General features: G+C 41.8%; 1 protein-coding gene across 10 annotated transcripts in view; it reads left to right on the top strand.

Moving 5' to 3' along the window:
- The window catches only part of TNIK (TRAF2 and NCK interacting kinase), a 484,943-nt gene that overhangs the window by 246,259 nt on the left and 224,780 nt on the right, over positions 1–13,904 (top strand). For all 10 annotated transcript variants that reach the window (XM_029061407.2, XM_029061401.2, XM_029061394.2 and 7 more), the window contains exon 3: positions 2,722–2,778. In XM_029061407.2, the coding sequence (XP_028917240.1) occupies positions 2,722–2,778 (57 nt within the window). The remainder of the gene's footprint in view (positions 1–2,721; positions 2,779–13,904) is intronic.

Here is a 13,904-nt window from a genome sequence, read left to right as displayed (position 1 = left end):
AAAATAACTAATAAATCAGTGAAATTTATTGAGCAGCTACTGAGGGTTTAACCACTGAACCCAGTGCTTTGAAAAATACAACAAAGGAAAATGCATGTTTCCTATCCACAAGGAGCTAACCATCCATATTGGGGAGGGGGTTCAGACAGAAAAAATCACAAGTAATGGAAGCAGTAGGAAGAAGAACAAGGGAGGCAGCATGGCCTAGTGGAAAGAGAACAGAACTGAGAGTCAAGAAACCCAGATTATAGTTGCATCTCTGACCCTGACCTGTTTTGTGACCTTGGCCAGTTCAGTTAACCTCTTTGAATCTCAGTTGTCTCATCTGTAAAATGGGGATGAGATAGGCTGTTTCATTCAGGGTGGAACTGGACCTATGCCTCATCTGATAATCTTGTATCTATCCCAGCACTTAGTAAATAGGGAGCACTTCATAAAGACCACAGTTTTAAAGATCAGGTATGCAGTAAAGCAAATATGCCAGGATGAAATACCAGAATACTTGAATGTACAATTGAATATATATGTGTATATGTACTTAAATATGCCTATATATAAGTGTATATATATGTGCATACATATATATACACACAAGTACTGAGGTTGTTAATACATGGCATCATCCTCTACTTAGCTCTTATTTAACCCAAATCCTGCTTATTTTACCTTTACAGCATTGCTAAAATCCACCCTTTCCTCTCTATCCAAACTGCTACTCTGCTCATCCAAGCACTGAATAATGGTGATAATAATAGTACTTGTTAAGCATTTATTATGTGTTAAGCACTGTTCTAAGAGCAGGAGTAGTTACAGAATCATCAGGATAGAAACAGTCCCTGTTCTACTTGAGGCTCAGTCTAAGTAGACGGGAAAAGGATTGAATACCCATTTTACAGATGATGTATATGAGGCACAGAGAGGTTAAGTGACTTGCCCAAGGTCACCCAGCAGACTTGTCAGAGACAGGGTCAGAACCCAGTTTCTTATGATGTCCAGGCCTGTGCTCATTCCACTAGACCTTGCTGCTTCTCTAAATGACAAATTTATCTATCCTATCTTGCCTTGACAAGATGAGCCTCCTCACCCACTTTCCTGCCTCCTGTCTCTACCCACTCCAATCCATGCTTCACTCTGCTGCCCAGATCATTTTTCTAAAAAAAAAAAAAAAAAGTCCATGTTTCCTCACCATTGGCTTTAAGGCACTCAGTCACCTTGCCCCCTCCTATTTTACCTTGCTTCTCTCCTACTACAATCCAGCATGCGCCCTTCATTCCACTGTACCTCGATCTCGTCTATCTCACATCCAACCCCTCCTCACCCACATCCTGTCTTTGGCCTAGAACAGATGAGACAACTGAGATTCAAAGAGGTTAACTGAACTGGCCAAGGTCACAAAACAGGTCAGGGTCAGAGATGCAACTATAATCTGGGTTTCTTGACTCTCAGTTCTGTTCTCTTTCCACTAGGCCATGCTGCCTCCCTTGTTCTTCTTCCTACTGCTTCCATTACTTGTAATTTTTTCTGTCTGAACCCCCTTCCCTAATATGGATGGTTAGCTCCTTGTGGATAGGAAACATGCATTTTCCCTTCCTATCTGACAGACCACCACTCCTCTGACCTTCAAAGCCTTACTAAAATCCCTCTCCCTTCTGCATCACCCTTATACATGGTTTTGTACCTTTTAAGCTGTTGATATTCCCCCTACCCTCAATCAATCAATCATTTATTGAGTGCTATGTGCAGAGCACTGTACTAAGCACTTGGGAGAGTACAGTTTAACAGAGTTGGTAGACATGTTCCCTTCCCACAAGCAGCTAACAGTCAAGAGGGCTCTGCCCTTACAGACCTATCCCGTCTCTGTCACATATCTGCTGTGTGGCCTTGGGCAAGTCATTTAACCTCTCTATGCCTCAGTGGCTGCGTCAGTTAAATGGGGATTAAGATTGTGAGCCCCATGTGGGACAGGGACTGTGTTCAACCTGGCTACCTTGTATCTACCAGTGCCCATAGAACATTCCTTGGCACCTAGAGAGCACTTAACAAATACCACAATTATTATTATTATTGTCATTAAAGGGGAAACAGATACCAAAATAAATTGTGAATATATACATAAGTGTTGTGAGGCTGAAGGTGGGGTGGATAAAAGAGGTGACAACATAATTGAGTGATTGAATTTCCTGTCAAGGCCTGAATTTACAGCAGTTGTTTCTTTTTTAGCAGTTGTGTTTCTTTTACAAGAGTTGTGTTTCTCTTCCACTTTCCCCAACCAGTTTTATCTGGCCTTGAGAAAACATTTTTTATCCAGAAGAATTATCATCCATTTGCCATCATGGAGGTTCAGAAATGGAAACTTTCCACATTGCATTCTCTTTGTACCTCGTTTCTCTGTATTGAACAGTGTCCAGAGAGCAGCTTTCTTGGGAATATTTTAAAGTGAAACATCCAATACTAGTAAGCATGTTTTTAGAAAACATGTAGGAGTAAGGAATATATGATATCCGGTGTGGATAGGGAGTGTCTCTCTCTGTTGTTGAATTGTAATTTCCAAGCACTTAGTACAGTGCTCTGCACACAGTAAGAGCTCAATAAATATGATCGAGTAAATGAATGAATGAATTTATCCCATAGTTTTTCTCGTTCTTCATATTTTGAATGTTAAGGCCAATGTTGAATTTGATTTATTTAAAAATTTAATCTCTCCGATTTCTTTCTTTTCAGGGTCGCCATGTTAAAACAGGACAGCTTGCTGCTATTAAGGTTATGGATGTCACTGGGGTAAAGTATCAATTTCTATTTTTTTTCTGTATCCAGTAAAGTGTACATTTTTACTTTTAGCTCTATCCATGCAATACAGATGAGAAACTTTAGGGACAGAGTGAAAGAGTTATTTCATGACCATGAAAAAATTATATGGATGATGAAAAGATTTAATGAATCTCTAAAATGCCAGTAAAGCTTAGGATATAAAATTCACACCATTCAATAGAAGATCGACTGTAGGTTTGTCACTCAGATAAATCATACCAATTAAATTGTGTGCCTGGAAATTGCCTCTTAGAATTAAAGAAAGAATTTGTTCACTAAATCCCATAAATAAAGGATTGGCATTTGCTTCTCAAGAAAGAACTAGCATTTCCAAGGTATTAGGAGAATAATGCAACTATTAATGACAAAGACATGTCAAACAGTTTACCCAGGGGGCCACCTGGAAGTGAGTATGGAGGAGTCAAAAATGTAGTAAAGGTTGAATAGTCTAAAGGATAGAGTCCAATGGACTGTTATCATGTTTTTTTGGTCTAAAATAAAATCTTGGACTTTTTAAAATTTGCTTTTACTCAGTATTTATTGGATACCTTCTGTGTGCAGAGCACTGTAGTAAATGCTTGGGAGTTAGAATAGTGTTAGAAGACAAGATTGCTGCCCACAAGGAGCTAACAGTTTAGCTCATTATTATTATTGCAACACTGAAATTACTATAGTCCAAGAGCAGTATTTCTTTATATTCCTTCTTTTCCCAAGTTTGTTTTGGGCAGGTAGCATATTTACCAACTCTGCTCTATTGTATTCTCCCAAGATCTTAGTACAGTGCTCTGCACACAGTCAGCACTTAGTGTATACCAGTGATTGATCGATTTAGTGCTTACTGTGTCATGATGTCAATTATTTTCATGCCCGGAGAAGATTTGGTAATGTTTTATGTTTTCATAACATTTACTCTGAACAATGTTGCTTCAGTTTGTTGTCCTTATGAAAACATAAAGACATTTGCTAATCTTCTGCAGGCATGAAAGGAATTGATACATCATGGGTACAATCAACCAGGCAAGCAGTAGGATTTATTGAGTGCCAACTGTGAGCAGATGTTTCAGAATAATGATTTGGGGCAGCAGAGTGCAGTATGATTCATTCATTTAATTGTATTTATTGAGCGTTTTCTGTGTGCAAAGCACTGTACTAAGCTCTTCGGAGAGTACAATATAACAATAAACAGACACATTCCCTGCCCGGAGCGAGATTACAGTCTAGAGAACTGGAAAGCTTGGAAGGTTGGTAATGGAGGCCAGTGTGGAGACTGATGCAGTAGTCAGGTTGGGTATGGCAAGTGCCTTTCGGTGTGGAGGCCATTTTAATAGAAAGAAAAGAGCAGATCCCGGAAATATTGTGGAGGTGAAACTGACAGACTTCGTCAACTAAAGGGTTCAAAAGAGCAAACGGGGTCAAGAGTCAACTCTGGATTTCAGGAGACGGGATTTGAGAGTCATCGCACAGAGATGATAGCTGAAAACATAGGAGCGTGTGAGTTTCTCAAGGGAGTGAGTTTAACAAATACCATCATCATCATCATTATTATTATTAGAAGACATCTCGCCCGGACCCCTGTGGGTGGGACATCATATAGGTCTTCGTTTGGAGCCAGTTCTGGCTCACCTGTGATCACAGGAAGGGAGTGATATGCTGAAGGGCATTAAATTTAACGCGGTGTTTATGTGAGGTACAAACTGTATGCTTCACCATCTCTCCCATCTAATTCGACCTCCTTGGGCTCAGGGTCGCTTACTATCATCTCTAACGCTTACACATTTACGATCTACTGTAAGCCCGTCAGTGGGCAGGGATTGTCTCTATCTGTTGCCAAATTGTACATTCCAAGCGCTTAGTACAGTGCTCTGCACATAGTAAGCGCTCAATAAATACTATTGAATGAATTGAATGAATGAATGTACTGCCACACTGAGCCCTTGTGCACACATAGGGACCTAAAAGAGATCTCCAGAGCAGAGGCAGAACCAGAAATAGAGCTTGAGAAGGAACAGCCAGAGAGGTAAGAGGAGAACCAGAATGGAACAGTGACAATGAAAACAAGACTAAGTAGTGAGGAGAAGGGAGTGGTCGCCAGTATCAGAAGCGGCAGAAATATAAATAGATTATTATGGTGTAGTTAATATTTGTTGGATTTGGTAAGGAGGAGGTTATTTGATGATATTGGGAATAGCGACGTCAATCTGCTGTGTGACCTTGGGCTAGTCACTTCTGTGTATCTCAGTTACCTGACTGTAAAATGGGGATTGAAACTGAGCCCCACATGGGATAGGGACTGTGTCCCACCCAATTTGCTTGTATGCACCCCACCATTTAGTACAGTGCCTGGCAATAGTAAATGCTTAACAAATATCACAATTAGTAGTAGTAGTAGTAGCAGTAGAATGCCTGTCACATAGTAAGTGCTTAACAGATACTATTATTATTGTTGTTATTATTATTAGAGTCAGGAGGGTGAAGACCAGATAGTAGTGGGTCAAGAAAGGAGAAAGCAGTGAGTGTGTGAAACCATTCAAAGAGATTGCACAAGAATGTGGGGAAAGGAGACTGGATGAAATCTAGATAGGGCAAGGGAGTCTAGAGAAGGTTTTCTGAGGATAGGGGAGACAAGATGGATGGGGGAGATTATGCCCTCATTTCCCCTTCTGGGCAGAGAATGTGGCTACCAACTGTGTCATACTCTCCCAAGTTCTTAGTACAGTGCCATGTAAGTGTTCAGTAAATGCGATTCATTGATTGATTGATTGGCATGAGCATATTTGAAGGCATTGAGGAAGGAGGGACTTAGTTGATGATGATTAGGGAGGGAAGAAGAGTGGACATGACAGATTTTGTAAAGGTAGGAAGGGGATGGAGTCGGTCATATGTGGATGCAAAGTGAGAGAACTCTTGTGAGACAACTGAGAAAAATAGGAGCGGAGATGTCAGGGTGAGACTGAATAAGGGGTAAGCGGGGCACATTGGGGAGCTCATGCCTTTTTTAATGGCATTTGTTAAGCGCTTACTATGTGCTAGATACTGTTCTAAGTGCCAGAGTAGATATAAAATAATCTGGTCGGGCGCAGTCCATGCCCTACATGGGGCTCACAGTCTTAATCCCCATTTTACAGATGAGGTAACTGAGGCACAGAGAAACTATGTGACTTGCCCAGGGTCGCACAGCAAATGAGTGGACTAGAACCCAGGCCCTTCTGCCTGACAACTATAATTTTGTCAACAAAGTCATTGGCATTGATTTACTTATAGCATTTGTAAAGTGCTTACTCGTATCGTATGGGAAGCAGCGTGGCTCAGTGGAAAGAGCCTGGGCTTCCGAGTCAGAGGTCATGGGTTCGACTCCCGGCTCTGCCACTTGTCAGCTGTGTGACTGTGGGCAAGTCACTTCACTTCTCTGTGCCTCAGTGACCTCATCTGTAAAATGGGGATTAAGTCTGTGAGCCTCACGTGGGACAACCTGATGACCCTGTATCTACCCCAGTGCTTAGAACAGTGCTCTGCACATAGCGCTTAACAAATACCAACATTATTATCAATCTTCCCCCTCCTCCCCTCCCCATTCCCCCTACTCCCTCCCTGTGCTCCACCCTCTTCCCTTCCCCACAGTACTTGTGTATATTAGTATATATTCTTTATTACTGTATTTTATTACTGATGTCCATATATCTATGATTCTATTTATCTTGATGGTATTTATGCCTGACTACTTGTTTTGTTTTGATGTCTGTCTCCTCCTTTTAGACTCTGAGCCCATTTTTGGTCAGGGATCGTCTCTCTCTGTTGCCGAATTGAACATTCCAAATGCTTAGTACAGTGCTCTGCACACAGCAAGCGCTCAATAAATATGATTGAATGAATCAATCAATCAAGCTCTGTTCTAAGCTGTGGGGTAGATACAAGTTCATCAGTTTGGACACAGTCCCTGTCCCACATAAGGTTCACAGTCTATGTAGGAGAGAGGACAGGTATTGAATCCCCATTTTACAGTTGAGGAAACTGAGGCACAGAGACGTTAAATGATTTTTGCAAGGTCATACAGCAGGCAAGTAGTGGAGCTGGGATTAAAATCCAGGTCCCTTGTTTCCCAGGCTCGTGCTTTCCCTAGTAGGTCATGTTGTTTCCCAACGTGATCAGTGAGAGTAGGAACACATCATAGTGGAAAGAGCGCAGATTTGGGAGTCATTGGACTTTGGTTCTAATCCTGGTTCTGCCAGATGCTTGCTTTGTGACCTTACACAAGTTGATTACCACCTCTGAGCCTCGGTTTCCTCTGCAGTAAAATGGGGATTCAGTCTTAGACTGTGAGCACCATATGGGACAGGGACTGTCCAACCTGACTAACGTGCATCTACCCCGGCACTTAGAACAGTGCTTGACACTTAATGGGCAATTAACAAATATTATAATCATAATAATATTCAAGGGCAGCACATTGGGGAAGTAGGGGCTTCAGCAGGTAGGGAAGGGTCCAGAATAATTGGTGGGGGCAGTGGGCATGGGAATCAGAGGAAGGAGAAGACAAATTCCTTAAGGGAAGAGTTGTAACAAGCAAGGATGGATTTAAAGTTGCCCAAATCAACCTGGAGGTGCCTAGACATTGTCTTGTTTGTAGCATTGGGCAGCAAGAACGGAGGAGCAGAGGAGGTATACGATGGAGCTAATCCCAAGCTGGGGGTGGCTTGGTGGTGTGAGCAAGAAGTTATCAGTGGAGGGCAGGATCGAAGGTGTGGATTTGTGTGTGCATCAAGAGAAGGGATGTTAGGTAGGGATCAAAGTCGTGAATGATACCCTGGGAGAGGAGGAGGGGTCTTAGAGACTGGGGTTCTATTCCGGGAGAGATCGGTTTTGTGGTGAGAGTGTGTGTGGATGAGAAGACTAGGGAGAAGCAGCGTGGCTCAGTGGAACGAGCATGGGCTTGGGAGCCAGAGATCATGTGTTCGAATCCCTGCTCTCCCACTTGTCAGCTGTGTGACTGTGGGCAAGTCACTTCACTTCTCTGGGCCTCAGTTCCGTCATCTGTAAAATGGGCATTAAGACTGTGAGCCTCATGTGGGACAACCTGATTACCCTGTATCTACCCCAGTGCTTAGAACAGTGCTCTGCACATAATAAGAGCGTAACAAATGCCAACATTATTGTAAGGGGTTGGGATCTCAGAAATGACGAGATACGAAATTGCACAATGACTAGTGTATTGATATTTGTAAGATGTCAGATTTGTTCAGGGATATCAGTCTTCTCCTTCCAGATCAAAAAGATGCATGAGAGCCTAAAAATTAGTATTTTCCTTGGAACTAGGAGGGGAATAACCAAGGTGTGGAATGTTTCACCCAAGTGTTCGAGAACTAGTCTATGAAAGAACCCGTTAATAATAATGGTGGTATTCGTTACGCCCTTACTATGTGTCAGGCACTGTACTAAGCCTTATGCGAGCAAATTGGGTTGATGCAGTCCCTGTCCCCTGTGGGGCTGACAATCTCAATCCCCATTTTATAGACGAGGTAACTGAGGCACAGAGAAGTGAAGTGACTTGCCCAAGGTCACACAGCAGACAAGTAACATAGCCGGGATTAGAGCCTTCTGTCTCCCGGGCTTATGCTCTATCCATTTTGCCAAGTATTCATGGATGAATGAGTCTCTAAAAATGAATAGGAAAATGAAGACCAACATCATCAACATCAGACAATAGGAGTTTCCCAAAGAGAGTCGGATAAAAGTCCCATCAACAAAACTAATAATCAGACTCTTTTGGATTATAAACTGTTGTGGGCAGGGATCGTGTCCATCAACTCTATTGTATTCCCCTGTAAATGCTCCATAAAAACCATTGATTGATTTGGAAAATAGATCAGGTATATTTACTGAGTGCTTACTGTGTGCAGGGAGAGTACATTAATGTAACAGAGTTGATAGACGGAGGATTTGAGCAGTCACCTGTCCAGAGTGATAACCTGATGGGCTTGCCTTGAGGCCACTTATTCTACCTTCCCTTTCTCACTTGCTTATTGAAGATGTCATTGCTTATAGAATCGCTGTCATTGCTGGATCAGCTGGTGTTAAATCTCAAAATCTGTGGTGTCCTCCATGCCCCCCCAAATATTTTCAGTGTTGATTAAAACTCGGTCTTCCTTCCCCATATAAGTAGTCTTAAGCATTAACAGACAATTGACTCTACGAAGCGAAACACCGATACACACCAGGAAATCATCTGGGGCATCGCTGAATGGAAAATCCCTTCCACCAAATGGCCATTGTTCATCTCTTTGATGGTCACACTTTAAATGCTTTTCCCATTGTAAAATCCACATGATTCCTTTAAAACACTCCGATTCACAAACTCTGGTAATATGTAACACTGCAGAAACTGTTCACAAATTACCGAATTACCCAGTCTGATTACTTTGTAGAGATACTGTATTTAAGAATTGAGATTAATTTTCCAAAAGTTGACTATTTAATGTATGCTATCTGACCTACTGCACTGAGGCCATTGGAACATAATATGATGTATGGAAAGTTTTTTTTTTCCTTTTGTACCTTTTTTATGAGGATTTTCTAGGTTGAGATACAACAGAAACAGGAGGATGGATCGAAACCTGGGTGCAATTCTGTAGTTCAGCCAGCAGCCCCTTAAAGGGTTGATCAGCAATCCTGCAGTTTCTGTTTTCCTGTTTTAGTACTTGAATTCATGAATAGTATTTAGAATTCCGGTAGCTGCTGAATTCAAGAAAAGTGAATTTAATTGGAGAGGTTTCTTTTTTTTCCTGCCTTCCTCCTACCATTTGTGTTACCACAGTTGTTTTGCCACAGATTTTTGGGAGCATTTGGGACCCTTTTGTTCATATATTTAGGAGATTACATTTATATGTGAACAACATGAACTTCAGTCCATCAGTGAGGAGGAAAATGATCTGTGCATTTCACTAAGGAGAATCCATCAGGTGCAAAAACGTGTTTCCTAGGTTTAACTTAAGTTTTGGGGGAGAAACATTGATTCCTTTAGATCAGTAGGACCATATGTCCTTCCTAAATGTGTAACTTACCCCCCACCCCACCCCAAGAATGAATTCAGGGTACTCACCTGTAGACTTTGACCCTAATTGAAACTTTCCTGTTACCTAGAGGAAGCTCAAGAGTAAACCCTTAATCCTCCATAAAGGCTAGAAACTAAAGAGCCTTTATGATGAATTTAGCATTGAAATGATTTTAAGAAATAAACATAACTAAAGTGAAATTTAGAGGAAAGTGTAAAGAGGCTGTGGATTAGAGGAAGAGCTATCCTGTGGCTGTGGAAGGGGCACTTTGGGAAGAGCATTCGCTGGGATTGGATGGTTAATTTTCTTTTCCACTATACTATAGCTTTCTCATTGCCCTAATGGAATAAAAGAGTAGAGGATGTTCCCCTAGAAGATCTAGCCCATTAAATGGGGTAGAAATAAATTAGTTGTTTTTCCTCCTGTTCTTTAGCTTAATAGCCCCTATCACCTACTCTGCAAGCTTTGTTTTTCCCACATCCCATAAGACTATCAAATTAGTTATACCTCTTCATTTATGTAAAGAAACTGCAATGCCTCCCTCAGAAAATATGCTTACTTTGCCTAAAATCTCTCTTCCCAGACATTTCTAGTTCTATATTGTAAGGTTTCCTTGGCTTTTTATAGAAGCTGTTCAGTTTTCAGAAGGCTCAGCCGTCTAGTTGAGTTTACATTTAGCCAAACAGAATTAAAAACAAAGCATCTTGGAGTCCTCAGGATTACAGTGGATGAAATTCAATCAGTTGTATTTATTGAGTATTTACTGCGTGCAGAGCATTGTAGTCAGTACTTGGAAGAGTACAGTATAACAGAATTGATAGACATGGTCCCTGCCTACAACAAGCTTACATTCTGGGGGAGGCAGTCATTAATATAAATAAATTGCAGATATGTTCCTGAGTGTTGTGGGACTGATGGTGAGGCGAATAGAGGGAACAAAGCCAAGTGCAAGGATGACGCAGAAGGGAGTGGGAAAAGAGGAAGTGAGGGATTAGTCAGGGAAGACCTCTTGGAGGCCTTCAATAAAGTTTTGAAGGTTGGCAGGGTGACGTCTGTTGGAGATGAAGAGGGAGTGCATTCCAGTCCAGAGACAGGATTTGGCGAGAGGTTGGTGGTGAGATAGATGAGATCGAGGTATGGTCCAGTGAATAGGATGGCATTAAAGGAGTGAAGTGTGTGGGCTGGGTTATAGTAGGAGAGCACCAAGGTTGAGGTAGGAGGGGGGAAAGTGACTAAGTGCATTAAAGCGGATGGTAAGGAGTTTCTGTGATGTGGAGTTGGATGGGCAACCACTGGAGATTCTTGAGGAGAGGAGAAACGTGGACTGAGCATTTTTGTAGAAAAATGTTCTAGAACAGGAGAGTGAAGTATGGACTGGAGTTGGGAGAGACAGGAGGCAGGGAAGTTAGCAAGGAAGCTGATAACATAATCAAGGCACAATAGGATAAGTGCTTCAATTAATAGGATAGTAGTAGTATGGATGGAGAGAAAATGGTGGCTTTTAGTGACATGAAGTTTGAATTGACAGGATTTAGAGGCATTGAATATGTGGGTTGAATGAGAGAGATGAGTCTAAAGGTAACGTCAAGGTTATGGGCTCGTGAGACAGGAAGGATGATGGTGCTGTCTACAATGACATGAAATTCCATGGGGGGACATGGTTTTGGTGTGAAGATGAGGAGTTTTGTTTTGGATGTGTTAAATTTGCAGCATCAGCAGTACCTCCAAGTAGAGATGTCCTGAAGGCAGGAGGAAATGTGAGATTGCAGAGAAGGAGAGTGATGAGGGCTGGAGAGGAGATTTAGAAATTGTTCATATAGAGATGGTAGTTGAAGTCATGGGAGTGAATGAGTTCTCCTGGTGATTGGGTGTAGATAAAGAACTTCAACTATTCCCACATCCATTTGTCCTCACTCATATTGTACCTCTGGCTTGGAATTCTGTCCCTTCTTCTGTCAGACGGACTACAGCTTTCCCAACACTGAAATTCCTCCTAAAACCCCACTCCTTGCAACAAGCTTTCTTCTGTTTATTTCAAGCACCCTGAGCCTTATCATCCCTTTAGTCTGCTCTAGCACTTATGAACTTAATTAATCATCATCATCATCAGTGATATTTATTGAGAACTTATTTTGTGCAGAGCATTGTACTAAGCACTTGAGAGAGTACAGTACAACAGAAACGATTAGACTGTAAGCCCGTCAAAGGGTAGGGACTGTATCTGTTGCCGACTTGTATATTCCAAGCGCTTAGTACAGTGCTCTGCACATAGTAAGCACTCAATAAATACTACTGAATGAATGAATGGATTGACAGACATGTTCCCTTTCCACAACAAACTTATAGTCTAGAGGGGGCAACAATGTAAATACAGTACTTATACCCATCCTCAGCACTATTATATTTTGAACATTATTCAGAATTGTGCATTGAATCATTTATTTTGATTACTCTAGCTGGTATGTCTCCCTCATTAGAGTGTAAGCCCCTTGTCATCAGGAAATGATTCACTTCTTTATTCTGGGTTTTCCAAGTGTGTAGTACAGTGCCTGGGATTAAGTGGGCACGCAGTAAATTCACTACTAGCGCTGAGTGCATTACCTTGAATTAAACCCTCAGAAAGTACAAAGGAAACAAGACACATTCTCTGCCGAAACAGAGGATACAGCATAGATAGACGTATTCACAAGCAGTGGAATCAGAATAAATAAATCGGAATATTTAACTGAGAAACAGCATGGTGTAGTGGAAAGAGCACTGAAGTTGGAGTCAGAGGATGTGGTTTCTAATTCCGGATCTGCCATTTGCTTGCTGTGTGTGAACTTGGGCAGGTCACTTCAGGTCTCTGTGTCTCAATCTGTAAAATGAAGATTCAGTACCTTTTCCCCTCCCCACCGCAGATTCTGGGCCCCATGTGGGACAGGGACTGTATCCAACCTAATTATCTTGTATCTACCCCAGTACTTAGTAAAGTGCTTGGCACATAGTAAGCATTTAACAAATAGCATTATTATTTTCACAAAAACTGAGGTGGAACAACTATTAAAAAAAAAAACAGGTTTTCTTCAACCAACCTATGCTGTTCACTTTTCACCCTGCATAGAAGCAGCATGGCTTAGTGGATAGAGCATGGGCCTGGTAGTCAGAAGGACTTGGATTCTAGTCCCGGCTCTAACATTTGTCTGCTATGTGACCTTGGGCAAGTCACTTCACTTCTCCGGGTTTCAATTACCTCATCTATAATAATAATAATAATTTGGTATTTGTTAAGCGCTTACTATGTGCAGAGCACTGTTCTAAGACTGGGGTAGATACAGGGTAATCAGGTTGTCCCACGTGAGCCTCACAGTTAATCCCCATTTTATAGATGAGGCAACTGAGGCACAGAGAAGTTAAGTGACTTGCCCACAGTCACAGTTGACAAGTGGCAGAGCCTGGATTTGAACCCATGACCTCTGACTCCCAAGCCCGTGCTCTTTCCACTGAGTCACGCTGCTTCTCTATAAAATCTATAAAATGGGGATTAGGAGTGTAAACCCCATGTGGGACAGGAACTGTGTCCAACGTGATTAACTTGTATTCATTCATTCAATCATATTTATGGAGTACTTACTGTGTGCAGAGCATTGAAAGTGGCAGTTTCAGCCAGTGCTCCCAAGCCTGTCCTCTTTCCAGTAGGCCATGCTGCTTCCTACCTTAGGAAAACTGTTGGTGTTTTTTTCTTCTTCCCTGGCCTTTCTGGGCATGGATTTCTTTTGGCCTCCGTTACTTTCTAACCCAGTTGTCTTCTGAAGAAAACGTCTCTTCCCTGCATTCCCGGTTTTCCAACTCTACTGTCTTTTCTTTTCCTCATCTCTAATTACTCCCTGACCTCTTTAGCTTTCCCCTCCCCTCAGGTGAAGACTCCTCAATATAAGACATGCCAAGATTTAAAATTAGCTTCTGAGTTTCTCTTCTGGGGAAGCTTAGCAGTAAAGTTTCCCTTAATTCATTTAAAAAGATATGACCATCATATGATGGTGCCGAAGCACCTTGGAGTAATTAATTTTC

The sequence above is a fragment of the Ornithorhynchus anatinus genome, chromosome 1 (genome assembly GCF_004115215.2).
Source record: "Ornithorhynchus anatinus isolate Pmale09 chromosome 1, mOrnAna1.pri.v4, whole genome shotgun sequence".
Lineage (NCBI taxonomy): Eukaryota > Metazoa > Chordata > Mammalia > Monotremata > Ornithorhynchidae > Ornithorhynchus > Ornithorhynchus anatinus.
Note: the sequence above shows the minus strand (reverse complement) of the source record. Positions and strands in the feature narration are given on the sequence as shown.